The sequence below is a fragment of the Asparagus officinalis genome, chromosome 5, assembly GCF_001876935.1.
Source record: "Asparagus officinalis chromosome 5, Aspof.V1, whole genome shotgun sequence".
Lineage (NCBI taxonomy): Eukaryota > Viridiplantae > Streptophyta > Magnoliopsida > Asparagales > Asparagaceae > Asparagus > Asparagus officinalis.
The window spans coordinates 85,548,170-85,567,404 of NC_033798.1; the positions used below are offsets into that span (position 1 = coordinate 85,548,170).

At 36.8% G+C, this 19,235-nt stretch overlaps 2 protein-coding genes across 2 annotated transcripts; one reads left to right on the plus strand and one right to left on the minus strand.

Moving 5' to 3' along the window:
* On the plus strand, positions 1,741-12,810 carry LOC109839992. The gene is made up of 7 exons (XM_020408473.1): positions 1,741-1,920; positions 2,564-2,630; positions 2,717-2,778; positions 2,865-2,954; positions 3,058-3,191; positions 5,187-5,241; positions 12,340-12,810. The coding sequence occupies exons 2-7, from the start codon at positions 2,564-2,566 to the stop codon at positions 12,577-12,579; spliced, it is 648 nt and encodes a 215-aa protein (XP_020264062.1). The 5' UTR covers positions 1,741-1,920; the 3' UTR covers positions 12,580-12,810.
* LOC109839993 lies at positions 13,576-18,339 on the minus strand. The gene is made up of 4 exons (XM_020408474.1): positions 18,004-18,339; positions 14,833-15,336; positions 14,151-14,312; positions 13,576-14,024 (listed from the first exon to the last, which is right to left on the minus strand). Exons 1-4 carry the CDS (start codon positions 18,133-18,135, stop codon positions 13,929-13,931), a joined length of 894 nt encoding a protein of 297 aa, XP_020264063.1. The 5' UTR covers positions 18,136-18,339; the 3' UTR covers positions 13,576-13,928.

Sequence of the window (19,235 nt, forward strand, 5' to 3'; positions counted from 1 at the left end):
TAAAACTTGAGTTCTTTGTGTGATTCCTTGAGATTCGAGCTTTGACTTGATCTTAAGAAGAGTGATTGTCTTACTTTGATAAGATATTCACTGACTTTCATTCTTGCTTCTAAACGAAGGAAGGATATCAAAGATCCTCACGATCTGTGAATCGGTGGTCCATGAGCCAAAGCACTCCCGGCGCAGGCAAAGTCCCGCAAAACAGGAGTCGATAAACGATTTCTGTGTTATTTTCTAAGAAAGTTATAATTTGTTTATTTTTTCATTGTAACTCATTGTAAACGACTGAAGTTTAATGGAATCGACAATAAAAACGACTTTCGATGAAAACACAAAGCACGACAAATATTTTTTTTGTTGCTATAGTAATCTCGAGTCTAACTGCTACAATATTTTTTGGATTGCTACTGGCGATGTAGTATTTACTGTACCATGAATAGTGAATCTTGGGTTCTCACATTTGTACAGAGGAGTAGATATCGAAACCTTGTGTTAAAAATAGATGAGCGTATAGAGGAGTAGATATCGAAACTGTGTGTTAAAAATAGATGAGCATACTTTGAGCTCTAGTACGCTTATTTAAGTTTGTACTCTAGGGATGTTTTTGTTGTTTTTGAGTAATGTTTGCTAATTAAATCAGTTGAAAATAGGGAGAAATACGGTACATGATACATCCAGTTTGGATTGACTCGCGCACTATAATTCCAAAATAAAATCAGTTGAAAATAGGGAGAAATTGTACGAGTAACACATCAGTTTCACCTCACCCACAATGTTTGTTAATTAAATGGCGCGAATCAAGAAAAGTAAAAATTCTATGGTTCGTTACCACCGTGTAATGTTTTTCCTAAAGTTAAAAGATTGTTTGGTTTGTTACCACTGCATAACGAAATTGAGATGTTACTTATTGCAGGTGTCACGGGCAATGGTAGTTAAATTCTTGTAATTTTTCCGACTGTAGTAGGGAAATTTTAGTTTCTAATCCAATACATGAAAATTGAAAAGCATACGAACATGAATCAAATTCATGATACAGGCATGGCCTGATCTTAAATTCTAAAACTATTTTGTTGAGATTTCATGTCCTGATCGTAAGAGCATCTCCAACGGCTTCACCATAATTTCTCTAAAATGGGGAAGCAAAATGCCAAATTCTCTAAATTTTTTGATCCAAATCCAACAGCTTCCCCATTTTAGGTATTTAGGTATTTATTACAACTATAAAACACCCTACATACTCAATAATAATTAAGAAAATAAATGTTTGATATTTTATTATAACAATATAAAACTCAATAAAGTATTAGATATATATTTTTCCTTCTTTGGACAATGTGAAATATTTATGGTAATGTTACTTTCAAGAATTTGGAGAAAGAAGATTTTTTGCAGAATGCTGCAGATTTGGGGAAAGACTCTCTTTTGTTATTCTTCATCCCTATTTTAGGGAATGTGATGGAGAAACTGCTGGACTTAAAAACAACTCTATATTTTTCAAAATTGAGCATTTTAAGAAGATGAAGAAGCCGTTGGAGATGCTCTAAGTATCCTTAGATTCGGTCGTCTTTAAAAATTAGCAGTACACTAATATTTTCGCAGAAAACCCCTAAACAAATAAAAATTGTCACAAATAAAAATTGTGTCTAGCTGGCGATTATTTTACGCGATCCACGAGTCCGCCGCCTTCTTAAGGGCCGTTGATCTCGCCGCCTATCGATCCTATAATAACAGGGGCCTTGTTTTTTTTCTTTTAAAATAAAAATTTCCGGGTATTTTCCCAAATCACTCTCTCAATCAAATCTCTTCGCCAAATCATCCTTCTTCGTTTTCTTTCGAAAGCCCTAATTTCGCAAGGCGCTCCCTTTTCAAACCCTAATTTGTGAGGTTCGCATCTGCTGCGCGAGTTCGTCCTTGGATCTGGTGAGTTCTATCTCTTACTTGATTTATTTGTTATTAGGGTTTCAAACCCTAGATTTTCGTTTCTTCTCGATCTAACGCTTGATAATCCTCAAGAAGCATTCTTCTTGATGGAAATTGGTGGAAATTTCTCGTCTCGAACGCGTTTTTTGTTCTTATTTGTTAATACAGTTAGATTGATTGATAATTTCACGTAGGTTTGGCAATTTAGGGTTTATTCATCATGTATCGTGTATGGTCTTATTTTGGTGGAGAAGGGGATTTAGAATATGACAATTTTTTTACTACCTAGGTTTGTGCTGTGTTGTGCTTGTTCAGCGGCATTGCTATTTTCGACATGGGTTTGATGTTTAAGTTTGTAGCTTTAATAGTTCTTTAGATTCGTGTGATGTTGCTCATTTGCGGTGAACTTTGTGGAATTTCCTTCTGAAAGAAGAGTTCTTTATTTCGGAGAAAGAAATTAATAGACATAAATTGTAATGCCGTCTGGTATAAATTTATGAGGAAAAGCATTTAATTTTTGCATCTTAAAAGCTGTTTTTTTCCCGGTATTTGATGGCTCTTTTAAGAGTTTACTCATCTCTTCTGCTGCTTGTTGACCTTTTACTTGTGTGCAGTGCTCCTAATTATAGTTTAATGTTTTCAGATGGCAACTAAGCCAATAACAACTGAAGCAATTGCGCTCACAGAAAAGAAAATGGATATGACTCTTGGTATGGTGCTTATAGTCAATGCACTTTTTATTTTAGTATTTCTAAGTAAGTGTATATATAATTGAATGCCTCAATTCTCTTTCTAGATGATATAATCAAGATGTCAAAAACACCAAGTTCCAAAGAGAAAAAAGCTCCCAGGCGTCCGGTGAGCAGTGCATATGATATTCTCAGTTATTTTGTGTAGGATACTTTTTGTGCCATAGAATTGTTGATGTTAGTTTATAATCGCAGATTAAAAGCCAAGGGTTCCTGAATAGAATTGCTTCTCAACGTCCCAGCAGAGTTCAGCATTTCATGGATTCTAGAGCATCAATTAGACAGGTGATATAGATGCATCCATGTTCTTGTCTTGAACAGTTGCTCTTTCATCACCAGGATTTGTCTTATTGAATTTAGGTACTTAATCATCATGCTGTGCGTATAGGGTGTACTTGCACAGAGAAGGTCAAATTTTCATGGAAATCAGTTGGGAAATCAATTTCCATTAACTACTAATGCTGCAAGGAGGGCTGCTGTCATGCCTATTCGCAGTATGGCCACCAACTGGAACAAACCGAGGTATCTTAGATTTCTTTTGATGGATCCTTACATTGCAATAAATATGTGTTTGTCTATTTAATATATATGATTATTGACGAACATGTAACTCTACAGGTAAAAAACTGTATTTCCATGTTTGATGGGAAGTCTTCCATGTACATGCAATCAAAGTAGACATGGTTCTTTTTGTACAATTGGGGTGTTAGATTGTCTGAATCTGGCCGCTTTATATGTGAAAGTTGTCTCCTGTGCTTTCTATGGGGAAATCTCAGTGTTTTGAGCTCTCAGTGATACCTTTATTGGTTGGTGATGAACAAGAGGGAATGCCACTGGACATTTGAATGCGTATCATGCTGTGTGGATATTCTTTTAAGATAGGAAGAGTGTAGGAGAACTGTTTGCTGAATCGCATTGCTACTGTAATTCAATAGTGATGAGGGTCATCCTTTGTTCATACAGGCTATATCTTACTATCAGTCGTGCTTTCTAGATGATATTTAAACCTTTTAGGTGCATATTTTGTTAGTATAAGCCTTCTACTGTCAACATACATAAGAAGCTCTACATCTTATGGTTTCAGAAGAGGTTATATTGAAACTGATACTTCCCGAGATTCTTTGCATTGAGGAGAAGATATCTACAGGCATGGCGTTTTTTGTTACATCTCCTTCCTAGGAAGTCGAATATCTCTTCTCATGCTTTAGTTTTCTGTTCGGCAAAATCTGGTAGATCCAAGTGTTGGTTCCACCTTGATATTCTTCTTGAAGGTGTCCTCAATTATTTTTGATGATGTTTATGCAACTTTGTCTTCTTTCTCAGTTGTCCTGATGTTAAAATGATGAGCTTCGCAGGCCACAATATGCCCCTGTCAACCTCACTAAGTTGGTTCCATGTCCCTTGCTTCCTTTCTGGTTGATAGTCTAAGCATTATAGTTGGACAGCATGGCAGGCTAACTGTATAACGCAGAGTTTGATCAGAGAGAGCATTGGGAAGCTAACTGTGTGGCACTTGTTTGACAGCCTCTGCATAAATTACTTGTCAATGCATTCTTGCCTTCAGCTTAGCTCCTTGTGATTTCTTAATCCTAGATTTCCCCACAACTATCTGTGTTTAGCATGCGAACTTGTTCATATCTCCTAGCACTAATTATGGTTGATAACATCTCAATCTTAGCATCTCCAGGCCGACTCCTAAAGTATCTTTTGGAGCGTGTCAACGGTCACTAAGCATGTCACATGGAGACATATGGACTTTATTCCTTAGTTGTTTGATATGTTTTCTGTTGAGTGTTAACAGTGCGGAAGGGACGAAGTAGCATGGTTATTCAAATTGCTTCTATTGAGGAAATGACATTCCACTGTTCTCTGGGAGGCCATGGCCGTCAGTGTCTTTCATGGTGTTACTGCTTGTAACCTTCTTATTACTGGATTGCTATAGGTATTTTTTGGCTGTCTGTGAGCATGTTGGCTTCTGCATTCATGTGGGAGTGGTTCCTGGACTAGCAGTTGGTCTTCGTTAACCTCTTTTGGTTAATTGTGTTTCACGGATGACACTCTATTACTGAAGTAATTAACAGAAGATATGTCCATGTATGCATCCCTGCGTCAAACCCATCCGCAGCTGACATTGCACTGAAAACTTATGGAATTGTTGTGCTGATGTTATTTAAAAGTTAGGTCTCTGAAATGGATTCGGATTCTCGTGCAGTTTCTGCTGAGGAAAATCTTCAGTTTCAGAGTATCATGGATTTCAGTGTATCATGTATAGTGAATGGTTTTGATAGAGTTCCCTTATAAGATATTTGTAGTTCAAAATTTTGTTGTACGAAGATGTTGGTAAGTTCTCCCCGAGCTGATCTCTTAGTCTAGCTGCCGCAAAGAAAAGCGTCCTTTATGCTGTTACATAATGTTTTATCTTCTACAATTTTGCCATTCCTTGTTTAATGATGGCTCCACATTGAGAGAACCAGTATTTTGGTAATTGGTTATGATGAAGCTTTTTGTTATGTATAGGTTTGCCCCTGTAACCGCGCAGAGGAAGGCTGCTGACGCTGGACCTTCTGGAAAGGTAACATTAGCTTGGAATTTAAGATTTGCTCTGTTAAATGTTAGTACCATATCAATTTTTAGTTATACTTTTGGCAGTAAAACATTAGATGATGCTTGATTTTCTATTATATTACACAAGTATGATGCCTGTGCTCGTACGATGGATCTGATTACTTTGATTTATATAGTTAGGATTTATCCGACATGGGCTTTCCTTCTAAATTAAATTGTGATGAAACTCTTTCCATTCAATACTGCTTTTTATTTTCTGTTTTGTGTATATAGTCCACTTTTCTTATAAACATGAGTACACAAATAACTTATACCTATGACCAACATGTAAGGACCAAAGTGACCATCATTAAGATTTAATCATAAGTTTTTTCCCCAAACCCTGACACCATTAGTAATCTCCTCAAAACTCATTTCAATTTTAGACATGCAGAACTCAAACAGTCTTTCATTTTGGCTCGCAGAAAACAATTTGTTAGAACCCATAGGCAATGTGATCTAAAACAATAGATTTTGCTAGATAAAGTTACGTGAATTTCTTTTTAGATTATATTGATGACTTCAGAGATTGCTATTGGAAATTTTGAGGGAACCGTAGAGACTGAAATTAGCGATTTTAGAGCTGATATGAAGTATACAGAGATTTCTCGACAAATTCCTAGAGAATATAGTTGTTTGTGAGAAGAAAAAATGAGTTACTATTCGATGGATTAGTAGGAATTCGCAAAAAGTCAGCAACTTGAACACGAGAGGTGTGACTTAAAAAAACTTTAGGTACTGGACGCAAACTTGATTTGATTTTTAAATTTAAATCATGTAGGGTCATAAGTTGATCATGGTTGGATTTTAAATTATAACAATAATGTTTTCCTTTTTGATGATTTTATTTTTCTCAAAAATTAAAATAGGATTAAACATTTGTTATGCCATCACATCAGGAAAATAAATTGAAATATCACCAACAAACTATCAAATAGTTGAAACTGTCATGACACAATCAAATATAACATTACTATATGCTTAGAACTTTTAATTGATGGGTTAAATTCATTAAACATGAGGTCCTAACTCAGAGCATTGCAACTCATATGCTAATTATGTTATACTGATTACTGACAAAATAATATTAAAAAAAGTAAATTACACATGTATTCTAGAAAGAATTAATTTAGGTCGCATGTTGATACAAATCGAATTGAAATAAGAAGATTCCTTTATTTCTAAATTTTAGGGGGAAAAAAGAACACCTGCCGTAATGCAGTGGGAAGAGATGGAGCCCGAACTTGATCTTTCTGCTCTAGCAGTGATCCACCTCTCTTTGTCTTCTTTTTCATTTTCTTTTTCTAATTTTGCTTTTTTTTTCCGGAAGGAACCAAAGAGACTCGGTCTCTTTTCCATGCTTGCATGCTAATATCTTCTTTATTTTTAGGGATAGTTAGTTACAGGTTTAAATGTGGAATTTTATTTTTAAACTATCTTAACCTTGTTTATCCAAACTTATAAAGAAATACTATAAAAATATGAAATTTAAAACTTAAAGGAGTGACATGTTATTTTTGTGATATGACACTTGGCGGTTTTTTGTGTCTTTAGAAATAAACCACCAATTTACCTTTACATATAAAGGAGGGATTACAGAATTCCCATTTGTTAAAGTTCAAAACCTCGTGTTATAACAGATCAACTGCGTTTGGGTGATGATTTATGTACATATTTTATATATTAGTACTCTAAATCAGTCTCAATTTGGAAACAGTTTATAAATCAAATGATTTGCTCACAATTGCATACCATTTGGATCATTTAAAGGTGGTCCTTTTAGTTTATATCACCAGTTTCTCCTCATAATCAGGGATATTTCATTGAACTTGACAGAAAACAATCTATGATCATTATAGCTATATCTTTCATTCTCTTCTTTCTTCTTCTATGGCAACTTGCAATAGTTTTGTACGCAGATTGAAACACAGACTCGTTTTCCCTCATAAATCACACATTGCACTATGAATCCTGCAGATCCAAATTCAACACTCTTCTCCTTCTGCCTTTTCCCCCCGACTAACTTGAGAGGTTTGGGAGACTTGTTGGCAAACTATATGTTTAGGGAGTTCTTTTCAAATCCATTCCAACTTTTGAGACTAGCATCTAAAAAACACCAATTAACATAATAATATTTGAGTATATGTTTTAGGGATTCCGAAGTTAGATCAGCTTTTTGAGGCTACCAAAAATATATTTAATCTGAATAACAGCTTATAATGTGGTTCCTTTTTGTAGCTTACTGCATAGAGACTCGAGCATAACTCATGTTGTATGTAGTGCCATGCGGCTTTGCTTATACTTCAATAGGCATGAAAGAGCTTCCATTTTAGTTGTACAGTCTTTATTTCTTTTTCCCTTTGCCTGGGCACAGCAAATATTTGTGTTGAACTTCGTATACTGTGTGCTTTTAGCGCATGCCATAACACTTCAGAATATTTGAGAGCTAATCTACCAGAATTTGAATGTTCAGCCATGTCATAGTTGTTATAGAATCCTAAATTGTTGGTTGATTTTTTAATATCCGATTTAAAATTAGAGATATCTTGGAGATGAGATGTTCAGTTATAGAATGTGAAAGTTCTGATTTAGGTAAAACTTGCGACTAGTATTTTTAAGGCGATGTGCCTTAGTGCCTCTGGCGCTTAGGCGAGGTGATCTTGTAACTTAGCGCCTTGCGTATTGCCAAGCGATAATGGTTACTAAGGCGATCACCTTTTGGCGCCTCAAGAGATCGCCTTGGCTCCACGTGACCTTACGTTGGCACCTCAAGGGCTCTTCTTAGGCATGTGATGCAAGGCGCGAGGTGTGTCTTTGTTTCAAAATTTTGAGGGTGCAAAAGTTGTACGATCAAGTAAAATTTGTTTTTGTTATTGAATTTTGTGTTTCTTATTTCATCGTCGATTTTTTGCTATTCTTTGTTGAAGTATACTTTATTACCTATATAGGCTATATTATTTTGAGGACATGGCACAATTTGAACCTTAAAGTTCAAAGTTTGCCTCTTAATTATGTGTTAGCAGTTACTAGTTAATATTACTATTTAATATTTGTTACTTACTACTTCATTTAGATGGTTTATTTATCAGATTTGTGACTTCAAAAATTTGGGTGTGATTAATTTGTCTTATCGCTATTGTTGATATTTGCATATAATTTGTAATGTTCATGAATTTTTTGAATATTTATCGCCTGGGTTCACTCAGGCGATTGTTTTTTTTGGCGCCTCTCACCTCAGATTTTCCTTGGCCTTGCCTTTTGCTTTTAAAACACTACCTGCAACATAGCATTAACTTGTGATGTTGTGTCTATATTGTTCTTCATGTGTTGCTTTCTGATTCTGAGTAACATGTATTGGACCACGTTAAACATAACATATAATTACGCTGGTTGATTTTCCATTACAAAATGATGTTTCATCATCATTTTGACAGTCTCTCTTTACATTATTGTTTGAAAATTATTTGAATTTGTCCTTGTTGATGTGATAGTGAGAAATTTACATCTTAATTCTGGCTTCTTGGTTTCTTAGTTTCAGGCATCCTGCCATATGGTACCTGACTGTTTGCCAATTAATCGCTTGCCCAAGCCCTATGTTTTTTTGACACTAACACCAATTACCTGCTTCAACATGGGTGGAAGTACTTGACACGTCATTTGTCCTAAATTTAGAACTCAAGAACATTATTATGCTTGCATTTTTCTTTAAGGGGTTTTTCATAGAAACTACCTTTAAAATAGGGTCAGTCTATAAAAAGCACCTTTTATTTTCAATTTATACATAGAAAATAGTGTTTTTGTTGCAATCAACCACTTGGGCCCACTTTTCAATTAATTTTTTTAGTAATTGACTCCACCTAACTTCAATTTAGGACAATCTTTCTAATGTACTTGGTATTTGACAACTAATTTTTACATCAAAATTGCAAAAAAAACTTGAATTAAAAGTTGGCCCAAGTGGTTAATTACAAAAAAACACTTTAAGGGAGGTTTATGTATAAATTTAAAAAAAAAGCGGTTTCTATAGAATGGCCATATTTGAAAAGTGGTTTCTACTTTCTATGAAATAACCCTCCTTTAAGATATCCGTGTTTGTACGGATTATGTGTTAGGAAGTTATTGGATGAAAGAACTAAGTTTTAGTAAGTTGGTCTATAAAAAGTTAGTTCTTTTACCCTTGAGCGTAAAACATTCTCTTTGGCTTATTTCGTCAACGGTGACATCCTCTTGTTGTGCCTTGAAGAATATTGTCTTGTTCTTCTCTTTGGATATGTGTGTAGGCTGCAACAAGCGGGATATCGATTCAGTTTATTCGTTAGGTCACACTTTTCACCAGAACTATTAAGGATAGGCGAGACCAGAGAAAACATTGGTGTGAATTCACTCATATATTGGTTCTACCTCATTTGTTTTATGTACCTGAGTGACACAAAAGGTGATTCAACAAGGTGATGGAAAAATGAGAAGAATGAGGAGAATTGTAGAATAACTTCTGCTTCGAGTGATGATTCTCTGTGGGTCTCTTTGGTGACCGATGTTGGTGTGTAGTCATGGAACCTCTAAATTTTCATAAATTGCATTATGACGATGCAACAGGGGACAATACAATTATGTTTTTTTCCAGCCTATCTTACATGCACCTATTTTGATCAGATTCTGGCCCTATATGGTTGCTTGGAGTGGTTTGGTCAGGATGAGTCCTCGCTACATGTCTAATCCTGTCAAACGGTTCCAAAGAAGGTGGTAGGATCAAGTCTGGTTGGTTATGAGTTCAGTTTGCAAGCTTTTTAGTTTATAAGATTAGATTTGGGTTCTTACTGCAATCTGACACACATCATAATCCAGAAGATAGCAGTTAGCTATACTCTTTCTTCTTTTCTTACATCTCTTCCTTCTTTCCTTTTCTTATTCTCTCCTCGCTCCCCTTTTACTTCTTCTTCTTCCTTTTATCTTATTGTTCATCTCGCAACAAACTGGGCAGCTACCTGGCTTTGGGTACCTCTGGTTGTCTGTCCATGTCTGGTCTACCCTTGCTTTCTGTTATATCAGTTGAGGTGTGAATGAAGAGTCGCAGCCATATGCAGTAACTAAAGACAAAAGCGTAATAATAATCCGAGGAAGCTTTGATAAAATAAATTTTTAATGCAACAACTTCGTTATTCTTCTTCAGATGTGCCTTTTCCTAATCTTAGCAGGAAAGTTTACTGTGTAGTTGAAATCCCCCCCCCCCAAACCCAACCCCAACCCAACCCAAAAATTAAAACCATAACCCTAAGCAGAGTAGGGCAAGAATAGTTTTCAGTTTTTATGAAGTAGCGTCAGAGTTTCAACAAATTCTATTTTGATGAAACATGCATCTAACAGAGTTCATAGTCTCAATGGAGAAAGATCTTGGAATAAGTATTGAACTACTAAGAAATTAGAAATACACTTTACTACCTGAAAGTTTCATTAATTATAACTTCAATACTCTGGAGTTTAAATTTACCCAAATAATACCCTGAAGTTTCACGAATATTAACTTTAATATTTTCTCTTTACATCACCTTCCTTTTAGAGTCCTGTTTAAAATGCATCGCATGATTGTTACATGATAATATTTGAACTTTACACCCTTAAACTGAAAAACAGCTTCCCTTGAATCCATCTCTTCCATCATTTTCATTTCAATTCAAGCCACAGAATCTTGTCTTGAACTGTAGCAAAAGTAACCCCCTGCTTTAAAATATTAACAACAAAATTGAAAGCAAAACCTTAACGAAAGGAAGAAATCACAAGAAAGTATATTTTGGGCAACTTTTATGGTCGTGTAACGAAAGGGTATTAAAGTTTAAAGGTGAAACTTTGTGGTGTTATTTGGGCAAATGTGAACTTCTGGGTACCAAAAATATCAGTGAATTAAGAATATTAACGTGCAATTAGCCCAAAATAATGCTAGAAAAATATGATAAAGTCAACTTTATACGAAGGTAATTGTAATAATTGAGACCATTTTTACAATGTGCTTTTATGTCATCTAAGTTGGAATAACTACCGTACTCGAGACTGAGTCTAGGTTTTATTTTTTTGACTCAGCTTTAAAACATGAGCAGGTTGTTCGGATTTAAACATAAGCAGATGTTTGGCTGTAAAACATAAGTTGAGATAGTCTTATGGTCCCCATCATGAGTTCTGGATAAAAGTTCAATAATAATATCTCAAACATTTTGAACTGTATTTGATTTTCGATTTCAGCAATGCCTAACCCATATGTAAAGAATGGGAAAGGATTTAATAAGCGTCCTTATGTCTGTCGGCACTTGTAATGTGAAAGAAGATATATCACTTGCTTGGATTAAGATAAATCTCGCTTTTAGTATAGTTGATCTTGATGGCCTGATTTTGTGTGTCCAGTCTTCAATAGCATGAGATCCTAAACTTACGGGTATCATGACATTGACATCGAAGAATAACAAAGTTTATCCAGAAAAAGTGCTCAACGAACTGATCTGGTGTAACATATTGGTGTGCATGTTTATGCAGGCATGGTTGCATGTGTGTGTGTGTGGTTGTAGTTTGACTTGTTGGATTGGGATGCTAGAGGATAGCCAATATTATGTTGTCTCCCTTTCTCCCAGCATTGTGGCTCCTTAATTAGTGAATTGTGCTCTTTCTGCTGTTCTTGTGCATCTAACTTCTAAACCTGCTACTTTTAACCATTGATAAATGGTCTGCGACAGCTGGATATATATTGGTTGATATCTCTTGATTGGATCCTTATTCAAATAAGATTATAGCCCCTTTTGCTAGATTTTGGGTATTGTAATGGTTCTCAGAACTTTTAGATGTAGTTTCTAATAAACCTAGCTTTCAACTATTTGATTCAGTGTGATATCATAGTATTCTTTTTGTTTCTCTTGAAGACTTGCTCTTGGAGGCTTTCATGGCTTGAATTTAGTGCTCTACTTGTGTTAATTGGTAGACTTGATTGCCCGTATCCCAACTCATCACATATTTCCATTTTTTGCCTTTGAAAATGTCTGAAAATCATGTAAAGGAAACTGAAATGAGTTTTTGATTCTTGCAGGATGTAGCAATGGTATATCCCAAGCAGAGGCCACAGACCTTGGATGCACTGTTTGCAAATATGAAGGAGAACAGGATGAGAGGGATCTCATCATCTCAGCAACAGACCTTCCGTGGGGACGACAACCGCCAGATTCCACAGAGGCGTATTTCCCGTCAGCAACATCAACAGAGACAGCAGGTGCGAGGCGATAGAGGTCGAGTATTTCCCGGGCGAAGGTCAGGCAATTATGCCAAATGATGGATTTGTGAGCCGTTTAAGTTTCCTTGCTTGAAGTGTAGCTTTGTGTTGTTTTTTTTCATTTTTCGGTCGACTTCTGCAAGGTAGCTGTGCGTTTGTTAGCTTTGTTTCCAACTGCAAGAACTATTGCTGCGTGCTGTTGGTTTGAGCTGCTGCTTGTATATATTCTTTTCATCTGGTTGAACTGCTGAGCAACATGACTTAAATCTGGTTCTGGTTCTTGCCAGCATCCCATCCTGTGTTGTGACCCTTTATCTGCTTGACTTGTTGAGCAACATGAATTAATTACATTTGATTCTTATTGCTGGAAAAATTGCATGTATATAGGGTTTGGCCAGATCAGGTTTGGTGTCACTGTGGTTTTGGAGGCAGGATTGCTGTGAGTGAAACCCATGGGTACTTCATGTATGGGCTGCTACATCCATCATGTGTATATATTCCGATATTTTAGTTTGTAATAGTTGATCGAAATTGATAGCGCCAAAGTAATATCTATAGAAGACTCTTACCGAGGTAGATGATTTTTTTATCGCAGAAAGACAACAAAAGGTATTTTTACTGAGGAACATAATTACTTATTTATTCACTGAGCATCATTCAGCACTTACTCATCAGCATGAGAACCTTTACTTTACCGGAAAGGTCAGCCCCGTCTTCTTCAAAAATCTCAAACTCAAATTCTAAAATGTAGGATTCTTAAACTACAAGCCGAGTCATTACCAAACAATTCTTTACAAATCTAAACGAATGACACCCCAAAAACGAGCCGAAGTAAAAGATGTTGGATTCGTAGCTTGGATAGAGAACTTGCAACTTAATTGTGAGATCGAGACTTGCATGTATCGTCCTCGCTTCTAAAAAATTTGATGTAATACTTCTCTAGCTCAAGCGTGAAGGCTCAAAAGACGCAAATAACATATTTCGAGCCTGAGCTTTGTGACTCGAATCTGACTCTAGCTCAAGCACACATTGGACTACAGACCCCAGACGTACGAGACTTCAATCAGAACAGTTGTTTTAATGAGAGCGGACATTATTACCTCAAAACCCAATACGGGACACCCCCATATTCGATCTTTATTCAAACCTTTTTACAACAACACCCATCAGCTCCACCTAGCTACAAATATACGACGACAACCATCACAACAAGGAGGCTTATTACAACAAAGAAGAAATCTTAGCAACCGCGGAGGATTTGTTGAAACGATCATAGAGCCATTTTCTGATCTGTATATTGAGGAGCATGAACTTAGACGCCACGATTAGATTTACTTAACTTGGCACTACTGATTAATACTAGCCTCTAAAATCTTCTTTTTTTTATTATCGTTCCAACATATCTCACTTTACTTGAGTGCTTTTGAAAAATCACAATCTTCAGTCTTCGCAAACCTCCCTCGGACCCTCGGCTGACTGTCTGCCAAGGCTTTCCTGCATGCATACTGCAAACACACAAACTATGTCACTAGAAAGAACAAATTGGCCATGCAAATTCTGCTTAGTAGCATTGAGATTGTAAACAAGGGATGTCTTCTAAGGATGTTCTTTTTTTTTTAGCAGTGCGATACCTTGATTTTTCTTCCGAAATTCCTTTTGCTCTTCTTCTTTCTATATCTGGAAAGTTTCTGCTTTCGTTCCTCGGTCTTCAGTTCACTGATGGTCAGTTGTCTCTCAAAAGAAGCCCGGACGCTGCACGTGCTCCCATGATTCGCATTAGTGCTTCCGAGAGCCTGTTAGGAAAAACTAAAATCAATGACCTCCAAACTCTTACTAAAAAAATTGCCGGACCTCTAAATATCTCAGTGACCTGCGTACATCGAGTGGGTGAACCCTAGACAAGTGCACGGATGACGACTTGGTGGTCAGGTGTGTTTGCTCTTTCAAATAGTGATCTTCTTGAATAGATCATAATTCATCAACAAGAAAGATATATATCTTTGCATTGGGGAGTTTGTCCATAAACATGTAGATCTCATCTCTCTTTAACACCTAAACAATAGCCTTCTACTTGAAAATGAAAAGTTTCGTGATCAAATTATGAACAATTAAAAGAAATTATAGCATTTCACAAGAAATAGCCCCTGATTGTTATATGGTGAACTAATTTTGCAGGCCCATCAATCATTTTCTTTAATACCACCTAGTTCATTTACTTCTTTTCTTTAATCCACCTTATATTTTTCATGTCCAATATAACAAAGAGCAATAAAATGAACACCCACGTAAAACAAGAATAAACTAACCGCTGACCTGAATGTCCCCTTCACTGTATGCTCTCCTCAAGCCAAACGCTGCTTCAAAATCCATCCCCTGAAAATCTAAAAAGTTAGGTCTTATACTGCAACCCCCAATCCACTCCATTGAATTGAGACACCCAGAGCTAACACTTTTCTGCAGATGACCTTCAGCACTTAATCTCATATTCTCCAGGCTCGGAACTTCCTCTGATTCCTTTACAGTAATCTTAACATCACGTATCTCAGGAAATGGCTCGTTGATTGCATACTTAGCTAGGAGCTCATTCTTGCATTCGTATAAGACATCATTCAGATGCTCGTTTTGGATGGATTCCATGTCCGCGACCTTGATTGTTTCAGTCATGACATCTTGGCCATTGGATATAATGGTCATTGCAGCGCTCATAGGATCCAATGCGAGTTCAGGCTCTTCTATGATTGGCTCTGGAGCTTTGAATAAATCTCCTTCTGCTCCTAGATCATACTCCAAAATAGTGGATGTTTGCACCAAGTTCCCCTGTAAAGATAAAATTAGACTTCATTTTGTTTAGTACCAATAGCTACTGTAGTTCTTATCATGTGTGCAACTATGAAATATGATGCTTCAGTTGAAGCAGAGAAGTGCTTTCCTTGCTTCAGCCATACTTGAAGAATAAGCCAGTAAGGTATGGTTTGTTTACTCTATTTATTATTAGGATTGAACAATTTGATCCAATAGTCTTTTCAATGATAAATATAGTTGCAATCAAAAGTGTGAAGATTATGGTTTTGCTTATATGAAGATTAAAGTTTCATGATTTGCATATGATTATCTAATTTGAACCAGTTCACAGAAGATAACATTTTTTTTTTTACTTTACCTCTTGTTTTCAAGAAATAGCATGTTTGTATTCAATGTCCCGGAACAAATTCTACAGCCTTTTCAACCATCTATACATCTCAAGAAAAAACTCACATCTAGTGAAAAAACACAAAGAAATTACTAACAAATTGTGTTTAGGCTCAGGCAAATGTGATACTATCAGACTTCTGCAAGATACAAAAACAAGAAAACTCATTATCGATTTATAGCTCAGGCAAATGTGATACTATCAGACTTCTGCAAGATACAAAAACAAGAAAACTCATTATCGATTTATAGGGTGCAATGTTCAAGCGTAAGTCAACATCTGCAAGATACAAAAACAAGAAAACTCATTATCGATTTATAGGGTGCAATGTTCAAGCGTAAGTCAACACCCGATCTGAAGCCAACCTGATGCATCAAGATGATGGTGAAATTCCTTTCAGTTTTTATGAGATGCCTATATACTTGCGAGGTACTTAAGAGCAAGAAATGACCATGACCAAAAATAGCTGGAACCATTTTTTTCTCTCCCAGTAACTCAGTTGCGTTAACTACGTAATTACAATTTGACTTGGAAGATAATCTGTCCTGAATCCTGATATAATTGCATGACACGAGTCAAAGGGCCATTGATAAAAAAAGGCGGTTTCTTTTTCCTAACAAAGAAGCTTCATCTTCTTCATCTGATTCTCAGGAAAATACAGGAGGACTATGTTACAGTTCTTTCATTATGACCCTTGTCCACTTTTAGAATTTCAGATACTGGTCAAAGCACGCGCTGACTTATTTATGAATTTCAACCTAATTTGAAAAATATTTATTATTTTTCTATTGATAGACCTCTTTCTCAATTATCTCAAAGAAAATTCTCTAAAAACCTTCTCCCAATTTCCATAAATTTTGTTAAGAGTTGAACAATAATAACAGGAAGGATGAAGGATAATTCTCCAGTTCCACTTCTATTCTGGTCATAATTAATTTCTGACTTTTTCTTTTCATTCACCAAACAAAATAAAATAAAACATGCTGCGACAAAAGGGAATTTTTTTTAGAAGATGAGTAAGACAAATCAGCATCCTGTCATTGTTAAATCACCATTTCTAGCATGAAGTTCTAACAGCTGGAGAATTTGAGTAAGACAAACATCCATCCCATCAACATATAAATAAGCAAATTGACTAAAAGCTCACATCACATCTTGTTTTTATTATTAAGAGAATTTAGTAGAAGGTTAGCTGAACCTAAAATGGAATAGAAACATGTAACATAGCCAAAGGCTGAGGGACCTAAGGTAATAATTAACACAGAATTTAGAAATGCTTTAGTTTAGTCTTAACTGCAACACTATTTAAGTTGCCCCCATGAGAATAACAACAGCTTTAGGAAACAAGAGGTAAGATTGGATCCTCTCCTTCATTTATTCACTCATAATTGTTTATCAACCAATGCTAAGGCTATGATTTGTCTTGAGTGAAAATAAATACAAGTGTAATTTGGAGAGCACATGGTGCTTATCATCTTGTAAAAAAAAAAAATAAAAAAAAAATCAAAAACTTCCAAATATTATTGGGTTATTATGATAAAGTAAGTGATTTCTTCACCTATGAGGTGTTTATTAATCAATTTGATCACAAAATGACAAAGGGACTGCAACAAGATTCCCTCAAGCATGTTAAACAACTTGGTAGAGATTCTTATGCAATGAACAGAGATCTTCACAATTTAACAGTTAGCATAAAGTCACGATACCCAAACGTACTCCTAGGCAATAAAAAATTGAAGAAACAAAGTCACGATACCCAAACGTACTCCTAGGCAATAAAAAATTGAAGAAACACATGCTCTTCTGATTTCTAGTGGAAAATTTCACTAATACTCGGTGGAAGAAGAATAAAAGTGAAGCTCCTGATTTGCACCCATTTAGTTAGTCTTTTTTTTTTTAAATATTTCGTTGGTAAAACTGAGAACAATAACAATTATCTTTTTAATTACCAGACTAGCTACAGATATCTGAGAAAAGAACACAACTTTTCCAGCAGCAGCAGTTGGAAAAGAGCTCAATAAAGATGCGGCATTGAGGGCTCAATGGGTATTTCCCCCCAAAAATGCCAGATATCCTGAGGCCTTTATTATCATTTATGCAAGAGTCGAGGGACAAGCCCATGCGTCCAATTTACAAAACTACCCATAAATATCTTAAAAACAAAAACAAAAAAAATGGGAGAACTGAACAAGAAAACCCACATGTTGAAAAAAAAAAAAAATCAAATTAACTCTTACAAACGTTAGAAAAGAAAAAGTCTGAAAATAAATAAAAAAATAAAATAAAAATGATACCATGTGAGGAGGGGCATCAACACACGGGATCTCAGTGTGGAAGCGACACATAAGATCATCATCAGGCTGAGGAGGGAGATAGTGAGGGAAGCTCTGGAGCAAAGGAAACATGAGCCCATGCTCAGCATACATCTCTCTCTCTCTCTCTCTCTAGAATTCCTCACTCTCTCTCTCTCTCTCTCTCTCTCTCGAACTAGAAATATAACTTGAACTGGAACTAGAACCTCTCAGTTAAATTATTGTTCTTGTTGATGATCTGGGCTTTGTGCTGAGAGCTTTGTGCACATAGCAAACTGTGGGAAGAGAAAGAGAGAGAGAGAGAGAGGACACAGAGAGGAAAAGGGAGGCAGTGAGGGGGGATGTATATTTATAGAGAGAGAAAGCGATGGGCAGCAAATCTTGAGCGCTGCTTTCCTTTTCGCTGGCCCCTGATTTTGTGCCTCAGGGAAAATTGCTTCTAGGCCTTAAAATCCAACTTTCAATGTGCTCCAGCCCTTCCCCCCTATTTTTTTCTAAATGTGTTGCAGCCCTTTGTTTTTGAAAAAAATTGTGTCTAGACCCCTCCATCATGATTCCAGCTCATGCCAACAGATGATTAGACATACCAGCTCATGATTAGACATGCCAGCTGGCTTAAATCCTAATTTTACCATCCTCTTTCTTATGCCAGCGGATATTAACTCTTACGGTTAACATGTTAACTCTTAGGGCTAACATGTTAACTCTTACAGATAACATGTTAACTGTTAAGAGTAAACATGTTAACCCTAAAAGTTAACATGTTAATATAATAACCATGATCGCCGCCGGCCATGCGAAGTTCCTCGGGACGGTGCCAGCGAGGGAGCAGGGGAGGGGGCAAAGAGGGACTGGAGGAGAAGAAGAGGTGTAAGGGGAGGTGCAGGGGGAGGGAGGCGGGGAGGGGAGGGAGGCGGCGGTGCTTGGAAGGCGCTGGCGCGGAGGCGGAGGCGCTTGGGAAGGCACTTCGAACGGAGCGGGGGAGAGAGCGGAGCTGGGGAGGGAGGCGGGGCGGGGGCAGAGAGGAACGAAGGAGGAGGAGGGAGGTGCAGTGGAGGAGGAGGCGGGGGGAGGGGAGGGAGGCCGAGCGGAGGGGAGGTGACGACGCTTGGGAAGGTGCTGGCGGCGGAGCGGGGGGGGAGGCGAGCTGGGGGAGACGGGGGCGAGGGCAGAGGAGGAACGGAGGAGGAGGAGAGGGTGTGAGGGAGTAGTAA

Coding starts and splice junctions, on each gene's coding strand:
- LOC109839992 (XM_020408473.1), top strand. CDS start 2,564: ATGGCAACTAAGCCAATAACAACTGAAGCAATTGCGCTCACAGAAAAG. Junction 2,779..2,864: donor AAAAAGCTCCCAGGCGTCCG/GTGAGCAGTGCA, acceptor TTATAATCGCAG/ATTAAAAGCCAAGGGTTCCT. Junction 5,242..12,339: donor ACGCTGGACCTTCTGGAAAG/GTAACATTAGCT, acceptor TGATTCTTGCAG/GATGTAGCAATGGTATATCC.
- LOC109839993 (XM_020408474.1), bottom strand. CDS start 18,135: ATGTATGCTGAGCATGGGCTCATGTTTCCTTTGCTCCAGAGCTTCCCT. Junction 15,337..18,003: donor TTGATGCCCCTCCTCACATG/GTATCATTTTTA, acceptor TTATCTTTACAG/GGGAACTTGGTGCAAACATC. Junction 14,025..14,150: donor ATTTCGGAAGAAAAATCAAG/GTATCGCACTGC, acceptor GTGTGTTTGCAG/TATGCATGCAGGAAAGCCTT.